The following is a 19645-nucleotide window of genomic DNA, read 5'->3' as shown; positions in this document are numbered from 1 at the left end:
TAAAAAAAAGCTGAAAAAAAACAAGATATGCCAATATAGCCTTACTGTTGTTACAAGGGGACTTTAACCCCTTTAACCACCTTGGGTTTTTCGGTTTTCGATTTTTGCTCCCGTTCTTCCCAGGGCCATAACTTTTTATTTTTTGGTCAATATGGCCATATGAGGGCTTGTTTTTTGTGGGATGAGTTGTACTTTTGAGCGACACCATTAGTTTTACCATATTGTGTACTGGAAACGGGAAAAAAATTCCAAGTGCGGTGAAATTGTAAAAAAAGTGCAATTCCTCAATTGTTTGTTTTCTGTTTTTTTACCATGTTCACTATATGCTAAAACTGACCTGCCATTATCATTCCCCAGGTCATTACAAGTTCATAAATACCAAACATGTATAGGTTCTTTTTTATTTACCTTAAGTGGTGGAAAAAAAATCCAAAGTTTGCAACAATAAAAAATACGCTTTTTTCCCCCCAAGACTGTCAGCGTCTCCATTTTCAGGATCTGGGGCCGGGCGAGGGCTTATTTTTTGCACCCTGAGCAGACATATTTATTGATACCATTTTGGGATAGATACGATGTTTTGATCGCCAGTTATTGCATTTTATTGCAATGTTGTGCTGACCAAAAAAAAGTAACTGGCATTTTGATTTTTTTTTTCTCGTTACGCAATTTACTGATTGGAGCAATTACTTTTATATATTGACAGAACGGGCGATTCTGAACGCGGCGACACCAAATATGTGTATATTTGATTTTTTTTGTTTTATTTTGAATGGGGAAAAGAGGATTGATTTGAACGTTTATATTTTTTTAATATTTTTAAAAACATTTTTTTTTCCTTTTCACATGCTTCAATAGTCTTCATGGGAGACTAGAAGGTGCGATCAGCCCTGCTGTGTAGGAAAAATGCTCACTTGCATCCCAGCAATGACAACTGCAGGGGTCTCCTGCAGACCCCAGGTTGACATGCCAACCCATCGGCGACCCATGGTCATGGTGCACAGGCGCCGATGCGTGGAGCTAGTGACACACTTCCGGCGCAGGCATGTTAAATGCCGCTGTCAGATTGACAGCGGCATTTAACATGTTAACCAGGGCTGTGGAGTCGATAAGCCAAACCTCCGACTCTAACTCTGATTTCTCAATTTCCTTGACACAGACTCCAACTCAGACTCCTTCATACATGGCTCATGTTTAAGTGTTAAATTTACTGTAGCATAGATTCATCTCAGCTAAAAGTCAAAACTAGGGTTGAGCGAGTATGCTCTGTCCGAGTATGCTCGGGCCGAGCTCCGAGTAGTTACAGCTGCTCGGTGATATGGTTGAATCGCTCCTGTGTGCATGATTTGCGACTGTTTGACAGCTTTATTACATGTGAGGAATGTGTAAGAAATAGACATTCCTCCCATGTAATAAAACTCTCAAACAGTCGCAAATCATGCACACGGGAGTGATTCATCCATATCAGCGAGCAGCTGTAAATACTCGGAGCTCGGCCCGAGCATACTCGGCGAAAGGGTTAATAGAACATACTCGCTCAACACTAGTCTAGACCCTTAGATCAGGAATAGTACAAACATTTATAGGACATTTCATAACTTTCCTAAATTCTTATGGAAAAATATTCCCCACAAACTGCATTGAACTACTGTACCCAATTTATTATATATCTTAGGAGTTGAAGTCGGTCCATTTTATACCGACTCAGATTCCAACTCCAACTCCACAGCCCTGATGTTAACAGCAGCGGGTGTATCAAGATTCCACCCGCAGCTGTTAGGGGCACATGACAGCTGCATAGATCAGCTGTCATGTGCCCGAAAACATGCGGCTCATACGTCCAAGGTCGTAAAAGGGTTAAAAGCCTTACCACCTATATACCTAAATTCCTCTATACACATTAGATAAAAGTCGACCAAACCCAACAATTTTGTCAGGATAAGTCAACCATATAATGTGTATGGTGGCTCCTGACTGTCCCTCAACAGATGATGTAGAGGCATACGGATCAAGTGGTTGAAATTCAGTTGCCTGATCCCTTTATAAGGCAGATTATTATTACGACAGATTATTTTGGCAGTGGCTCTCTCATATAGAACACGAACATTATGCCGAACTGAGCACTCATTTGCATGGGGAAGTTGTGAAAGATATCTAAAAAATAGTTAATTTGATAGCTATCTAATGTGTATGGCTGGGGTAACCTGTCAATAGAGTCATACTGTCTAAATCACAAGCCTGGCTGCACAATTTTCTGCAGGTCATTTTGTCCAGGTGTGTTTTACTCTGAGATGCTGCGACGTGTGAGTCTGCATATTGCAATACACATTGTAAGATTTTCCAGGTACATACACAGTCTGACGGCACAACTGTCTTAGGTCGCATTCATACAGACATTTTTCATGTACATTTTCTGTGTTTTTCACAGACAGAACATATATAGGAGCAGCACGGTGGCTCAGTGGTTAGCACTGAAGCCTTGCAGAGCTGGGGTCCTGGGTTCAAATCCCACCAAGGACAACATCTGCAAGGAGTTTGCATGTTCTTCCCGTGTTTGTGGGAGTTTCCTCTGGGTACCTTGGTTCCTACCACACGCCAAAGACCTACTGATAGAGAATTTAGATTGCGCGTCCCAATGGGGATGGTGCCGATAATGTCTGTAAACTGTCTGAATTGTAAAGCACTGCAGAATATGTTGGCACTATATAAATAAAAAGATTATTATTATATACCCTATGATGCTATTCACATGTCAATGTTCTTTTGAAGATTGAGTGTCTGCAAAAAAACAAAACTCATGGAGTCAAGGGTCAAAATCCACCATACTAGTCTATGGGTCCAGGAATATCAGACAGCACACAGATGACATCTATGTGCAATCAGTACGGTGATCATTTTTAATATCCTAAGAGCTCATACAGACGTCCGTGGATCTCAGTGCGATCATGGACAGCAATGCAAGTACTGGCCACTGGTCTCCCAACCGAAGAATGATGGCTTCATATACACTCCCTGACAGAAGTTATGTCGCTTCTCCATGTTATGTAAATAAAAGCTTATAACCTGACGTTAAATTCATCCATTGTTTTTATAAATTACTCTTTTGAAAGCTGAAACCCTCCCAAATTTGGTTTGGGTTAAGAAAATAAATTGGCATCAATGCTGAAATATTGATCACAGAATGGTCAGATTTTGGCAAGACAAAAGTTTTGTCACCCACAGAAAGTAATGTGATATTCAAACAAATAATTATCTTAAAATACAAATATATGTTGCATAACATTGGTGAATGAAGTTGTGGTGCTATTAGAGTCATATTTAATATTTTGTGTGACTTCCATGAGCTTGAAGGACTGCATCCATGCGGTTCAACAATGATTCATACAATTTATTAATGAAGTCATCAGGAATAGCAAAGAATGCAGTCTTACATGCCTCCCAGAGTTCATCTAGATTCTTTGGTTTTGTCTTCCAAGCTTTCTCTTTCATCCTACCCCAAACATGCTCAATGATGTTCATGTCTGGTGATTGGGCTGGCCAGTCCTTGAGCACCTTGATCTTTTTTGCCTGGAGGAACTTTGTTGTAGAGATGGATGTATGAGATGGAGCACCATCCAGCTGCAGAATTTGACCCCTTTTATGATTTGGAATGTAACAGGTAGCTAATACTTCTTGATATTTTAGGCTATAAATATTGCCTTTCACCTTGAAAATGTTTGCACACCCCATACTGAATGTAACCCCAGACTATGATCTTTCCACCACCAAATGTAACTGTTTTCTGGGTGTATTTTGGATCCATACGGGCTCCAGTAGGTCTCCTGCAGTATTTGCAGCGGCTGTGGTGTAATTCTACTGAAGATTCATCAGAGAAATCCACCTTCTGCCACTTTTCCAGCGTCCATCTGTTTAGCAGGCTGTGGGACTTTGCAAATGCCACACAGTTTTTTTATTTGCCTTTTGTTTAGTGCTGGCTTCTGGGCACTGATTCAACCATGGAGGCCATTTCGAGACACAATCCTACAAACTGTTCTAGTCGACACAGGGACTTGAGGTGACCAGGCCTGTTGGAGCTCTGCTGCAGTGGAAGAGGGGCTTGCTTTGGATTTTCTAACCAACAAAAGTTCCTCCTGAGCAGTTGTCTTGCGGGGTCTGCCGGACCTGGGCTTGTCAAACACATCTCCAGTCTCTTCAAATCTTTTTTTAATTCTTTGTACTTGACGCTGAGACACATTAAAGGTGCCAGTCACCTCTGCAGTGGATCTGGTCTTCAGCCTCTTGATAATCAAGGCTTTGGTCGCAGGGTGGATTTTTGGCATGTTGTCAGAGCTCGAGTTGCAGTTCAAGTGAAGGTCTGGGGTGCTGGGTTTCTTTATATACACACCCACTAATTAACCGATGATTTACTGAGCACTGGTGAGGATGTAAACTAGGATTGGGTGCATTATATGACCAGGCGACAAAACTTTTGTCTTGCCAAAATCTGACCATTCTGTGTTCATTAAATGATCAGTAATTTATAAAACCAATGGATGAATTTAACGTCAGGTTATAAGCTTTTATTTACATAACATGGATAAGCGACATAACTTCTGTCAGGGAGTGTAATCCTATGAGGTTGTCATGCTCGGGTCGAGAGACAATCCGTGATCGGACCAAGATCCATGTACATCTCCATGGGCCCTAATGGGTAATGAAAGCTTTGCAAAAATTTTTTTTTTGAACGTTTGAAAAAAAAAATCAGTGATGGTAAAAATGGACACACTGACACTGATGAAAATCAGTTACGTACAAGAGAAAAACAGATGCCTGATGGAGCACTTATTTTAACAGTTTTTAAGAAATAGTCTGGTAGCTATTCAAGACAGACTGCAGTCTATACAACTATACAAAATGAAACTACTTAGTGCATTATAATAATGTAGTCATGAGATGAGACCATGAACATTTTGCCAGTTTCTCTGATAAGAAACAAACAAGATATGGAAAAGAAAGGTTTGTTTTGATTTTTAATATACATCTAGAATTTAGAGGGTCTTGTGGGGAGTAAATGACAGGTTGTAATTTTAAATTATGCCTAAGAAATGGGCATGGTATACCGGTGTAATAATGGTTTTGATCCCTGTGGTTTGTATAAGGGTATAGCAACAGACAGCAACTGAATACATTTATTATCATTATACTGTTTATATCACGGCTGTGGAGTCGGAGTTAAAGCCCATTTTGGTAAAGTTGTTATAAAATGGACCGACTCCTAAAATATATAATAAATTGGGTACAGTAGTTCAATGCAGTTTGTGGGGAATATTTTTTCATAAGAATTTGGGAACGTTATGAAATGTCCTATAAATGTCTGTCCTATTCCTGATCTAAGGGTCTAGACTTTTAGCTGAGATGAATCTGTGCTACAGTAAATTTATCACTTACACATGAGCCATGTATGAGGGAGTCGGAGTCATGGAAATTGAGGAGTCGGAGGTTTGACTTAAGGACTCCACAGCTCTGGTTTATACTGACGGGACATGGATATTATGGTCCCCTATACTGTAGTCTATGCATGTATTGTTGATATGGTCATCTATTTTAAATATGTAATATTACCTACTGATGTGGCTTACATATAGAGCTGTCTGTTTGGCTCTTTCCTTCTATGTTGCTTGTATTTTTGTCACATTATCCACTTTTTGTATGCATTTTTAATACTTATGTGTGAATAAAGTATATTTTTATATAATCTTTTTGGATCATATATTCCTTCTAATATCGTTGTAGGTTATATGGTCAGACAGTTGTAGGCACCTTTTAATATGAAGTTAGGTCGAAAGAAGAGGTCAGATTAAAGAATAGATTTTTAAGTATGGCTGTATTCAGACGCTGCAGTTAAAAACTGCATTGAAAGCACAATGACAGAAAAAGAGAATTACTGGTGAAACATATCTGACCTCTGTAATTGCAAACAGGTTTCTGTACCAAATATTAAATTCTGTTTTTCTATTGTATCAAATACTTATTTCATGCAAATTAATTATATAAAACTTATACAATATGATTTTCTGGGAGGGTTTTTAGATTCTGTCTCCCACAGGTGAAGTGTACCTACGAATAAAAATTACAGACCTCTCCATTCTTTGTAGGTGGGAAAACTTGCAAAATCGGCAGTGTATCAAATACTTATTTTCCCCACTGTATATGTAGTGTGTATGTATATATATATATATATATATATATATATATATATATATATATATATACATATATATATATACATATACATACACATACATATGTATTCCATCCAATTATAGAAAAACATGTTTAGTCAGTGAGGGGGAGTAGAGAAAAAAATGTATTGGCAGGACTGGTGCTTTTGGGCAATTTCTATTCTGAGAAACAGTGACTTTCCAGCAGCAGTCTCCTGGACAGAAGATTGTGTTGAGGCGGTTTTGGGATAGCAAGATGGAGCGGGATAGCAAGATGGAGCAGTGGATGGAGCGGGATAGCAAGATGGAGCAGTGGATGGAGCGGGATAGCAAGATGGAGCAGTGGATGGAGCGGGATAGCAAGATGGAGCAGTGGATGGAGCGGGATAGCAAGATGGAGCAGTGGATGGAGCGGGATAGCAAGATGGAGCAGTGGATGGAGCGGGATAGCAAGATGGAGAGGGAGGGATTTAGGTGGAGTTACAAGGGGTGTATGCCCACTGTTCTCTTTTAGCCCAGTGCAAGGGGTGATGGGAAATGTAGTCAGGAAGGGAGAAGAGGATCAAGAAGAGGATCCTGAAGAGGAAGTGATAGCTGAGAAAGCAGAGTTGATGCCAGGGGGACAGGAAATGAAGCAGAAGAGCCTAAAACTACATGAAATTTAGCAGAAAAGGCATATTGGGTTATTTAGAGCAGTGGTCGGCAAACTTTTTTGCACCAGGGACCGGCTTTAAGCAAGACCAGTTTTCAATGGCCCGGTGGGGGTGGGGGCGGGGTTTTGGTCATATGTGGGTGGGGTTATGGAGGGGCGGAGCTTAGTGCATACTTATCATATAATTATGACATTTATAATGAGAATGTGATTCAACTTACCATAGGTTCAGAATGAGTGGGAGCACCAGGCTTGTTTCCCTGGATCAGTGGGAGCACTGGGCTTGTTTTCCTGCAACAAGACGGTCCCATCTGATGATGATGACCACTACTGCTGCTACTGGACACAGCCACTGCTGCTATGAATTTTCACTGTTATTTGCTTTTTTCACTTTAACCAGAAAATCTGCTGCTGGGCCGCACGACACCAGAACACAGCTACAGGAGTCATAAGGGTGGGACACCTGACGTCATATCTAGCTGCCCATTAGCATCCAGAGCCCCTCCCCCTCCAACTCGCAGCTAGCAGGAGGGGAAGGAGCGCTGGACACACATGACATGCTTGTCCCTGCTCCTGCCTGAGCACATTCTGCGAGTAGGGCCGCATGGCTAATTATCTATTCACTGCCAGTCCCTCCTCCTCTTTTCTTATAGGCTACTGATCACATGCTGGCTTTCTCCCTGCTGATCCTCTACAACTGTCAGCGGCACCGCGGACCGGCTGAAAAACCCCAACGGCCCGGTCCTGGTCCGCGGACCGGCGGTTGGGGACCTCTGATTTAGAGGCATTAACCTTAAGGTATTTATGGCAAAAACAGCAAGTTACAGTAGTGAACACCTCTTTAAGGCCCCATCCAATCCAGAGAAAAGTTGCAAGAACCTGCTAACTTCAGCAGGACCAACTGATCATCTAATGTATATGTGGGCCTCACGACTTTTCCCCGACTATTAGTGTGAAGGGGAAGACATATTGGACAAGTTTAAATTGTACACTGTATCCTTTTGTTTCCCCAAGAGAATGGCAGAGGCTTACTGCACTTTCCCCATTAAAAATACATACACTCAGCCAAGCCATATAATGGATTTGGGAGAAATGGCATTACCACTGTAGAACATCCACAACAAAGCACAATGCAATGCAAGTGAACTAGGGTTTACAAAATGCCATTTACATGCTAAAGAACAAAAATTAAAGGCCCAATTTGCCACCAATTTTTTACCAGATTTTAACTACTGCAGTGTAACGATGAAACCACAGGCAAAATCCATGAGTAATACCGGCTGATGTGAATACAGCCAAAAGAATGAACACGGCAGTATTCCCATAGAACGCATGTCATTTTGCACTGCGCTGAATAAGAACATTAGATATTGCCAACAACTAACTCTTCCAACTCTCCTGTACGAACAAAAGGATTGGGTATTAAAATTCAATATGTCCAAGGTTTCTATACCCTGACAAAATTGACACAGGAAAATCAAGAACCCAAACATGCTAGCTAGATGACCAATAATGCCCAAGTCAGCGGGTTCAGTGGACTTCTCTCTAATGTGCATGCAGGCCTTTAGTCTTACAATTGCAGCTGGGAGTTAGAATCTAATGGGATCCTAATGGATCTTACTAATGTGGCAGAATCTATTAGATTTTCCTTTCATTAAATATCGTAGAATAGTGGGTAGACATACTACGAAGCATAAATGCATGGGAATTGCAATCATAGTCACTCCAATAATTTGAATGGCCTTTAATTTTTTTTTTTTAATTAATACGTTCAAATATTCAACATACTTTAACAACAAGGCTTGTTAATTTAGTATGACAAGTAAACTCTTCAAACTGTATTCAACTGGCTTCGTTTAAGGCCTCCTTCACACAATCTGATATTTCCGGGACTGGAAAAAACAGTACCGGAGATGTCTGTGTGCAACATACGTGTGGCATCCGTGTGCCGCATCAGTTTGACACATATCGGCGCCTGGGGAAAAGCCATACAGTCAGCGATGTTCACAGGCGCCAGGTGACAAAGCAGCTCTCATCACTGTTGCCTGGTCTCTCTGAGACAATGATAGGAGTTGTATACAGCACAGTGTGTGTATAAATAAATAAAAAAAAAAACAGGGCCCCCATGTAATTTTCATAACCAGCAGAGGGAAAGCTGACTGCTGGGGGTTGATGCATATCATCTAGGAAAGGGGACAATATCCCTAAAGGTTCCAAGGTTATTTATAACAGCTCACAGCTGTTTGGTTAGCAGTAACCTTTATGACGTTACCACTAGCACCGTGAGATTTCTCACAGTGCCAGCGGTGATGGCATAAAGGTTCCACAGTTCACTGGCCGGCTCACACTGAACTGACCGTGGGAACTGCTGGCTGTGACCTGCGGTAACCTCAATGACATTACCGCAAGTCACTGACGCTGCGTCCCAAGCTCAGCTCAGGGTTTCCTGGATTCACGAATGAGCGGTAGCATGCCACCGCTTAGCCATAAAATCCACATGTAGCTGAGTTGGGCTCTTCTTCGTGGAATAAATGGATTGTCGACGGACAGGTGAGGCATATGGTGTTTTATTGTTTTTTTATTTTACAGCAATAAAAGGGAAAGAGGGTGGGGAGTGTTTCTTTCAAATAAAGGACTTTACTGTGTCTGTATTACATTTGACTATGGAGTTAGTAATGGGGGCATCTTATAGACGCCTCTCCATTACTAACCCCTGGGCTTTATGTCAGCAGCCATAAAACAGCTGACATCAACCCTAACCCTATTACCCTACTTGCCACCGCATGACAGCAAGTGGGAATTGTGAGGCTAACACCAGATCTGGTGCATCTTATTGATGTGCCATTTCTGGGAGGGCTGATGTTCTTAGCCTTGGAGGGGGGCCAGTATCCCTAGCCCCCTTCCCAGGCTATCAATATCAGTCCACAGCTGTCTGTTTAGCCTTTGCTGGTTAGAATTTATAAGGGGATCCTACGTCATTTTTTTTTCTGGGGTCCCACCAGAAATTCACCTGTAAAGGCTAATCAAACAGCTGTAAGCTGTTATTACTAGCCTGGGAGCTTTAGGGATATTGTCCCCTTTCCCAGATTAACATCAGTACCCAGCGGTCGGCTTTCTCTCTGCTGGTTATGAAAATTACACGGGAGCCCACGCCATTTTTTTTAAATTTATTTATACACACACTGTGCTGAATACAACTCCTATCTTTGTCGCCTGGTAGCGCTGATCTCAGGGAGACCAGGCGACAATGATGAGAGCTGCCTTCAGCACCCGGCGCCTTGGAACAGCATTTACTGTATGGCTTTTCCCAGGCCCAGTACGTGTGACACTGTGGACACACGGATATTATCCGTGTGTCATCAGTATGCAGAACGTTTTGCAGCCCATGCTGCCGGTAAAAAAAAACCTGACACGTCAGTCTGTTTTGCGCATGGACACACAGTCCCTGGAAACAGTGTGCCAATTGTGTGTGTCTCTAGTAGGTGTGAAAACTGTCACCACACATACTGGAGACACTGACATGTGAAGGAGGCCTAACATGTACAACCGAACTCCTGCAAGTGGACAGTCTGAAGGTATCCATACACATTCGCCCGAGTTCACACCACAATCATGATTCTATGCCCCCATGAAAATATACAGGTGCACTCAGTCATTTTTTTTGATGGAATAACTGTTTTCTGACAGCTATTTCCTCCAATATGTATTATCACCTACATCTGTCATCAGGGGAAATATGGAATAAACATGCTTAACCCAGTGTTCCCCGGAAATAAGCTGCTAGTAAACATGACTACTCAATCGAACCAGGTATGGAGAGGTTGGGAATCATAGGCATCATCTTTGTTCTCTCTACAACTTTACACTAGATCCCTATTTTGCATATTTTGTTTGGATTTTTTCACAGCATCCGCAGCAAAATCAGCATATCTTAGCCCATATTCACACATCCGTGCCGTGTGTCACATTCAGAGTACAGAATGTGATGGATGCACGGACTGTCCGTGGATCTCCTGATCGGAACTTGACAACCTCATATTTGTCTATGATACTGTCAAGGTTGGGTCAGGCTACCCACAGACAGTCCATACTCACGTGTGAACGCAGCATGCATTGAATGCCAATTTTATGGCAGATTTTTTTTTCACTTTTCACCTATTCCATCGCAAAGAATAAAACCCACACTGATTCCACACAAAGAATTGACATGCTGAAGACTAAAAAAAAATATGAAGCATGTGACTGAAATTGGGTTAAAAGTCATCCCCTTTGATTGTACTATACAGTGCTGCTGATTTTAGGTAGAGAACATCTGTGTGAACCTAACCTAAGGCCAGGATTGCACAGAATTATGTGCAACTTTAACCTTGGTCTTCTTGATACATTGTTGCATGTTACAAATCTACAGGTGCATCTCACAAAATTAGAATATCATCAAAAAGTTAATTTATTTCAGTTCTTCAATACAAAAAGTGAAACTCCTATATTATATAGAGTCATTACAAACAGAGTGATCTATTTCAAGTGTTTATTTCTGTTAATGTTGATGATTATGGCTTACAGCCGATGAAAACACAAAAGTCATTATCTCAGTAAATTAGAATACTTTATAACAGCTTGAAAAATGATTTTAAAATCTGAAATGTTGGCCTACTGAAATGTATGTTCAGTAAATGCCCTCAATACTTGGTAGGGGCTCCTTTTGCATCAATTACTGCATCAATGCGGCGTGGCATTGAAGCGATCAGCCTGTGGCACTGCTGAGGTGTTATGGAAGCCCAGGTTGCTTTGATAGCAGCCTTCAGCTCATCTGCATTGTTGGGTCTCGTGTCTCTCATCATCCTCTTGACAATACCCCATAGATTCTCTATGGGGTTAAGGTCAGGTGAGTTTGCTGGCCAATCAAGCACAGTGATACTGTTGTTTTTAAACCAGGTATTGGTACTTTTGGCAGTGTGGACAGGTGCCAAGTCCTGCTGGAGAATGAAATTTCCATCTCCAAAAAGCTTGTCGGCAGAGGGAAGCATGAAGTGCTCTAAAATGTCCTGGTAGACGGCTGCGCTGACTTTGGTCTTGATAAAACACAGTGGACCTACACCAGCAGATGACATGGCTCCCCAAACCATCACTGATTGTGGAAACTTCACACTAGACCTCAAGCAGCTTGGATTGTGTGCCTCTCCACTCTTCCTCTGGGACCTTGATTTCCAAATGAAAACTGGCACTCTGGGACCTTGTGGAGTGTGTCAATGACTGCCTTCTGGACATCTGTCAAGTCAGCAGTCTTACCCACGGTTATGGAGCCTACTGAAACAGACTAAGGGACCTTTTTAAATGCTTAGGAAGCCTTTGCAGGTGTTTTTTGTTAATTGTTTCAATTTACTGATATAATGACTTTTGTGTTTTCATTGGCTGTAAGCCATCAACATTAACAGAAATAATCACATGAAATAGATCACTCTGTTTGTAATGACTCTATATAATATAGGAGTTTCACTTTTTGTATTGAAGAAGCAAAATAAATTAACTTTTTGATGTTATTCTAATTTAATGAGATGCACCTGTATGTGTAGTCTGCCTGGCTTATTGGGTAGGAAATGTGAAAGGTTCCCTTTAAAAACAATCAATCTGTCACACAAAAGAAGGACACTCTTATTTATTTTTTTAAATATATAATCTGCTATACAATTCTACAGATACAGGCCTTTTAATTTAGTGGAAATATTTACGTTTTTTACAAGGGGGTGGTGCTAACAGTGCAATAATGCAGAGCGACCTAAAGACAGGACCCCAGAGAATCCAGTGAGCAATGTCCTCTTGTAAAGACATAAAAACTAGCACTAGATAAAATCTCTCTCAAACTGTAAGAGACTTAAAAGGAAAAAAAAAGGACTCATCAGGGGAGCAGTGGGAATAGTATAGGACCGAAAAATGGCCACTTTTTACCTTGTGACAGGTCCTCTTTAAATATTATTTCGGAGCAGTGATCTTGATCCGTCGAGATGACATGTGTTCACATCTGTGTTACTGAGCAAGGCGTGAACAATCCGCTTCTATCACTCATCACAGTACCATTCCTGTGCCCAGTCACCATTGTAAAGCATGCCCACAATGTACTGAGATTATTTATCAGGAATCACAGGCCAATCCTTCTTAACAATCAGATCATTCACACTGATCAATGCTTCTTCAGGCTCTGAGAACTGGAGAGTCTGACAAACACACTACAAGATGCAGCTGATAACAGGGAACACTAGATATTACTGAGCTACTCAGCAAAATGGAAATAACAGGTTGTCAGCTACACCCAGGATGGCAGTGTCAGGGTTGTGAAGGGTGGTCCCACCCCACATGATGGGCACAAGACCAGTGGTGCTACCCAGCCTGTCACACTAGAATATAGTAATGGACCCCAGGGTGGGATGCCACTTGTATTCTCTAGGGTAGGGGGACAATTCCTGTCTATAAGCAGTGATTTTAGACAAACAGGACAATGCCAATTACATGCCCATCTGAGACGACGTGGTGAGTGGTGGTCGGGCAGCAGAAAGTGGAATGGGAGATACTTGGTGACAGTCTCGTCCCAAGGCCTCAGCCTCCCGTACACAGAAACTAAATACAGGGTGAAGGAGTAACAGGACAGCCGTTACCTAACACCCTACCCATACGGTAGGAGCCTTCACCCACACTGTCCGCCAACCTCGGGGGCAGCCCAGCACCGCACTGTCACTCTGCAGACCGGCCTTACCTGTGTGAGGGTGATGTGCGCCGCCATCTTTGCAGCCACTCACGAGTACGTGCAAACCGTCAGCCAGAGCTCGCGGACGCGCGCTCATGGGGCGGAGTCATGCAAATGAGCGCCGTCCGGGTGGTGCCGGAGAAGAGGCAGGAGATAGTTGGGAAGGTTTAGGCAGCGGTCGGGTGAGGAAGATGACTGAGGGGCACAGAAAGCTGTGAGGTGGGAAGTGCTGAGACCCCCACTATTACATTACAGCCGTCATTGGGCTCTGCACGTAGCTGTGTAGTGGCGTAGACCCCGCTAATGGCTTATTGCATGTGTTGTGTTCTAGTGTTATGGGTCGTGAAGTAGCTATGTCTTCTGGGTGGTCCCGGAATATCCCAGTAAAGGCTCGCTCACACTGCCCTACATTCATGGGAGAGAATCGGGGTGATTACACAACTAAGGGGCCTCCCCGGGGTGCCTAGGGCCCACCAGAGGAATGGACTCTAGGGGCCCACACTACAGCCCCCACGGCTGAATAAACTGCACTAGGGAGGCGTCAGTGATCAGCGCCAGCAAGGGACAATGTTGAGAGTAGTATTCACCTCCCGATGTCTCCAAAACATGTAAAAATAATAATAAAGTAAAAGATTCCTTATACTCACCTGGCTTGAGGCGACCGCACAGGCTGAGGAGCAGAGGAGAATTACCGTGCCTGCAGTCGCCTCAAGCCAAGTGACTATAAGGATTTTTTTACTTTATTATTATTTTTACATGTTTTGGAGACATCGGGAGGTGAATACTACTCTCAACATTGTCCCCTGTTGGTGCTGATCGCAGCGCAAGCAGGGGACAATCATGAGAGATCCCTTCAGCACCTAAAGCTTGGGAACAGCGCTAACTGTACGCTGACTCCTAGGCGCCGGTACGTGTCACACTGATAACACACGGATATCATCCATGTGCTATGTTTTGCAACCCATGCTGCGGGTAAAAAAACGGACACGTCAGCGTGTTTTGCACATGGACACACGGTCCGTGGAAACACACTGACATGTGCACAGACCCTTTCATTTGAATGGATCTATGTGTGTCAGTGTCTCCAGTACGTGTGGAAACTGTCACCACATGTACTGGAAACAGGGACCTATGAAAGAGGCCTGAGGCTGCTTTCACATTTGCATTGGAAGAGCAGGACAGATTTCACAGGACCCGTCTGATGCAGCCAGATGCCTCATTGACTATAATGTGAGGCCACCCGAATCTGGAAGCAATCAGACAAAACTGCCAGAGATCAAACATCAGCATCTGGCTGTATCACACCGGTCCTTTGAAATCCATCCTGCTCTTCCCAGACAGAAAAGCCTGCCGGATTTCACAACGCAAGTGTAAAAGTAGCCTTAAAGTATGAATGAATTAAAGGGAACCTGTCACGTCCTAGCTACTATCTACACTGCCCCCATAGCGTTGTTAGTGATGCAATGTGCATCACTAACAAGCTTTTTTCATTAAAATTGGTGCAACTAAAATGATTTTATAACTTTTAATATACTTTGTCCTACCTGCTCGTTTTCAGTCAAAGGGGTGTGATTCTCATATTAAGTCATTTGCGGGCGCCACATTCAGTCACTCCTGGCGCCACCCATGTATTTGAATATTGCTCCCGGCAAGCGCTATTATTGTGGGGCGCATGCGCATTTCTACATCTCCGGTCGCTGGTCCCACGCCTGCGTAGTGAAGCTGTGTAGTTCGCAGCTTCACTGCGCATGCGCTATGACGCTCTGTTCTCCACGCGTGCGCAATGAATCTGCGAACTACACAGCTTCACTACACAGGCGTGGGACCAGTGACCAGAGATGTAGAAATGCGCCTGCGCCCCACAATAATAGCGCTTGCCGGGAGCAATATTCAAATACATGGGCGACACCAGCAGTGAGTGAATGCTGCACCCGCCCATGACTGAATATGAGAATAACACCCCTATGACTGAATACGAGCAGGTAGGATATAAGTATATTAAAGGTTATAAAATCATTATAGCCTCACCAATTTTAATGAAAGAAGCTTGTTAGTGATGCACATTGTTCACTATGGGGGAAGTGTACATAGAGGACGTGACAGGTTTCATTTAATGCTGCGAGTTCAGATGCAACATCCATCCCCTTTACTGCAGTGGTGATACAAAACTACAACTCACAGCAGGCCCTGAAGGTTTGAATCTGACAAGCCATTCTGGGAGTGGTAAGTTTCAAGGGGGAAAGCACTCAAATTTGAAATTATTATACATTTTTTTAGCAGTAAATACCAGGCTTTAGAGATATGGGACAAAAAAAGCATCCCTGCCACACAAACCCACCAGCCCACACACTGTACTACTCCCCACCCCACGATCAGTGAATTTTGCTATACTTTGTCATGCCTCACACTATATATGTGAGTACAGACCAAAAGTTTGGACACACCTCATTAAAAGATTTTTCTGTATTTTCATGACTTTGAAAATAGTACATTCACACTGAAGGCATCAAAACTATGAATTAACACATGTGGAATTATATACTTAACAAAAAAGTGTGAAACAACTGAAAATATGTCTTATATTCTATGTTCTTCAAAGTAGTCACCTTTTACTTTGATGACTGCTTTGCACACTCTTGGCATTCTCTTGATGAGCTTCAAGAGGTAGTCACCGGAAATGGTTTTCACTTCACAGGTGTGCCCTGTCAGGTTTAATAAGTGGGATTTCTTGCCTTATAAATGGGGTTGGGACTATCAGTTGTGTTGTGCAGAAGTCTGGTGGATACACAGCTGATAGTCCTACTGAATAGACTGTTAGAATTTGTATTATGGCAAGAAAAAAGCAGCTAAGTAAAGAAAAACGAGTGGCCATCATTACTTTAAAAAGTGAAGGTCAGTCAGTGCGAAAAATTGGGCAAATTTTGAATGTGTCCCCAAGTGCAGTTGCAAAAACCGTCAAGCGCTACAAAGAAACTGGCTCACATGAGGACCGCCCCAGGAAAGGAAGACAAGAGTCACCTCTGTTTCTGAGGATAAGTTTATCCGAGTCACCAGCCTCAGAAATCGCAGGTTAACAGCAGCTCAGATTAGAGACCAGGTCAATGCCACACAGAGTTCTAGCAGCAGACACATCTCTACAACAACTGTTAAGAGGAGACATTGTGCAGCAGGCCTTCATGGTAAAATAGCTGCTAGGAAACCACTGCCAAGGACAGGCAACAAGCAGAAGAGACTTGTTTGGGCTAAAGAACACAAGGAATGGACATTAGACCAGTGGAAATCTGTGCTTTTGTCTGAAGAGTCCAAATGTGAGATCTTTGGTTTTAACCACCTTGTCTTTGTGCGACGCAGAAACGGTGAATGGATGGACTCTACATGCCTGGTTCCCACCGTGAAGCTTGGAGGAGGAGGTGTGATGGTGTTGGGGTGCTTTGCTGGTGACACTGTTGGGGATTTATTCAAAATTGAACGCATAATGAACCAGCATGGCTACCACACCATCTTGCAGCGGCATGCTATTCCATCCGGTTTGGTTTAGTTGGACCATCATTTATTTTTCAACAGGACAATGACCCCAAACACACCTCCAGGCTGTGTAAGGGCTATTTGACCAAGAAGGAGAGTGATGGGGTGCTACTCCAGATGACCTGGCCTCCACAGTCACCAGACCTGAACCCAATCGAGATGGTTTGGGGTGAGCTGGACCGCAGAGTGAAGGCAAAAGGGCCAACAAGTGCTAAGAATCTCTGGAAACTCCTTCAAGATTGTTGGAAGGCCATTTCCGGTGACTACCTCTTGAAGCTCATCAAGAGATTGCCAAGAGTGTGCAAAGCAGTCATCAAAGCAAAAGGTGGCTACTTTGAAGAACCTAGAATATAAGACATATTTTCAGTTGTTTCACACTTTTTTGTATATAATTCTACATGTGTTAATTCATAGTTTTGATGCCTTCAGTGTGAATGTACAATTTTCATAGTCATGAAAATACAGAAAAATCTTTAAATGAGGTGTGTCCAAACTTTTGGTCTGTATAAAAAAAATAAAGGGAACACTCAAATAACACATTCTAGATCTGAATGAATGAAATATTCTCATTGAATACTTTGTTCTGTACAAAGTTGAATGTGCTGACAACAAAATCACACAAAAATCATCAATGGAAATCAAATTTATTAACCAATGGAGGCCTGGATTTGGAGTCACCCCAAAATTAAAGTGGAAAAACACACTACAGGCTTATCCAACTTTGATGTAATGTCCTTAAAACAAGTCAAAATGAGGCTCAGTATTGTGTGTGGCCTCCTTGTGCCTGTATGACCTCCCTACAACGCCTGGACATGCTTCTGATGAGATTGCGGATGGTCTCCTGTGGGGTCTCCTCCCAGACCTGGACTAAAGCATCCGCCAACTCCTGGACAGTCTGTGGTGCAACATGACGTTGGTGGATGGAGCGAGACATGATGTTCCAGATGTGCTCAATCGAATTCAGGTCTGGGGAACGGGCGGGCCAGTCCATAGCTTCAATGCCTTCATCTTGCAGGAACTGCTGACACACTCCAGCCACATGAGGTCTGGCATTGTCCTGCATTAGGAGGAACCCAGGGCCAACCGCGCCAGCATATGGTCTCACAAGGGGTCTGAGGATCTCATCTCGATACCTAATGGCAGTCAGGCTACCTCTGGCGAGCACATGGAGGGCTGTGCGGCCCTCCAAAGAAATGCCACCCCACACCATTACTGAACCACTGCCAAACCGGTCATGCTGAAGGAGTCGGCAGCAGATCGCTCTCCACGGCGTCTCTAGACTCTGTCACGTCTGTCACATGTGCTCAGTGTGAACCTGGTTTCATCTGTGAAGAGCACAGGGCACCAGTGGCGACTTTGCCAATCCTGGTGTTCTGTGGCAAATGCCAAGCCTCCTGCACGGTGTTGGGCTGTGAGCACAACCCCCATCTGTGGATGTCGGGCCCTCATACCACCCTCATAGAGTCGGTTTTTAACCGTTTGTGTAGACACATGCACATTTGTGGCCTGCTGGAGGTCATTTTGCAGGGCTCTGGCAGTGCTCCTCCTGTTACTCCTTGCACAAAGGCGAAGGTAGAGGTCCTGCTGCTGGGTTGTTGCCCTCCTACGGCCCCCTCCACGTCTCCTGGTGTACTGGCCTGTCTCCTGGTAGTGCCTCCAGCCTCTGGACACTACGCTGACAGACACAGCAAACCTTCTTGCCACAGCTCGCATTGATGTGCCATCCTGGATGAGCTGCACTACCTGAGCAACTTCTGTGGGTTGTAGAGTCCGTCTCATGCTACTACGAGTGCGAAAGCACAACCAACATTCAAAAGTGGCCAAAACATCAGCCAGAAAGCATTGGTATTGAGATGTGGTCTGTGGTCCCCACCTGCAGAACCACTCCTTTATTGAGTGTGTCTTGATAATTGCCAATAATTTCCATCTATTGTCTATTCCATTTGCACAACAGCATTTGAAATTGATTGTCAATCAGTGTTGCTTCCTAAGTGGACAGTTTGATTTCACAGAAGCTTAATTTACTTGGAGTTATATTCTTCCCCCTTATACCTTATAATTTAAAGTATATTGTAACGCTTTACTGTATATTACTGATATAAGCTCTATGCACATCTTTATATTACACATTTTTGTCTTTTGTTTTGCCTTTTTATTTAATACATGCAACTTGTTAATGTGGTTATTACAAGCATTGATATTTGGTATTGATATTTGTGATGAGTAATTATTAAATAAAATAGATATACGTCAGGTTATAACATCTACATATGTTGTATATATTTAGCAATAGGCTCCAATAAGTCTTCCATTTATTAGTACCTGTATCCTGTTTTAATTCATTATTTTTTTAATCATGATAAAATAAAAATTACATTTTATTCTTATAACCTTGTTACTTCTATTCATTATCTGATGGTAATCTAGCCATGCCATAAGCATTGGGTAAATTGATTCAATCATAGAAGTACTTATTCGTTATTTATGAGAGGACACCTATGAAATAAAAAGATAAAAGACCTAGTTGCGTGG

General features: G+C 42.8%; 1 protein-coding gene across 2 annotated transcripts in view; it reads right to left on the bottom strand.

Annotated features, from left to right (window-relative positions):
• Positions 1 to 13704, bottom strand: part of EPS15L1 (epidermal growth factor receptor pathway substrate 15 like 1) — a 280928-nt gene extending 267224 nt beyond the window's left edge. For both annotated transcript variants that reach the window (XM_073660720.1, XM_073660721.1), the window contains exon 1: positions 13598 to 13704. In XM_073660720.1, the coding sequence (XP_073516821.1) occupies positions 13598 to 13624 (27 nt within the window). In that variant the 5' untranslated portion in view covers positions 13625 to 13704. The remainder of the gene's footprint in view (positions 1 to 13597) is intronic.
• Between the last annotated feature and the right edge of the window lie 5941 nt (positions 13705 to 19645).

Source organism: Phyllobates terribilis, unplaced genomic scaffold (assembly GCF_046119375.1).
Source record: "Phyllobates terribilis strain yellow unplaced genomic scaffold, ASM4611937v1 Scaffold_1__5_contigs__length_1240528914, whole genome shotgun sequence".
NCBI lineage: Eukaryota > Metazoa > Chordata > Amphibia > Anura > Dendrobatidae > Phyllobates > Phyllobates terribilis.
The sequence above is the reverse complement of the archived record's forward strand: the minus strand, read 5'-3'. Positions and strand labels throughout refer to the sequence as shown.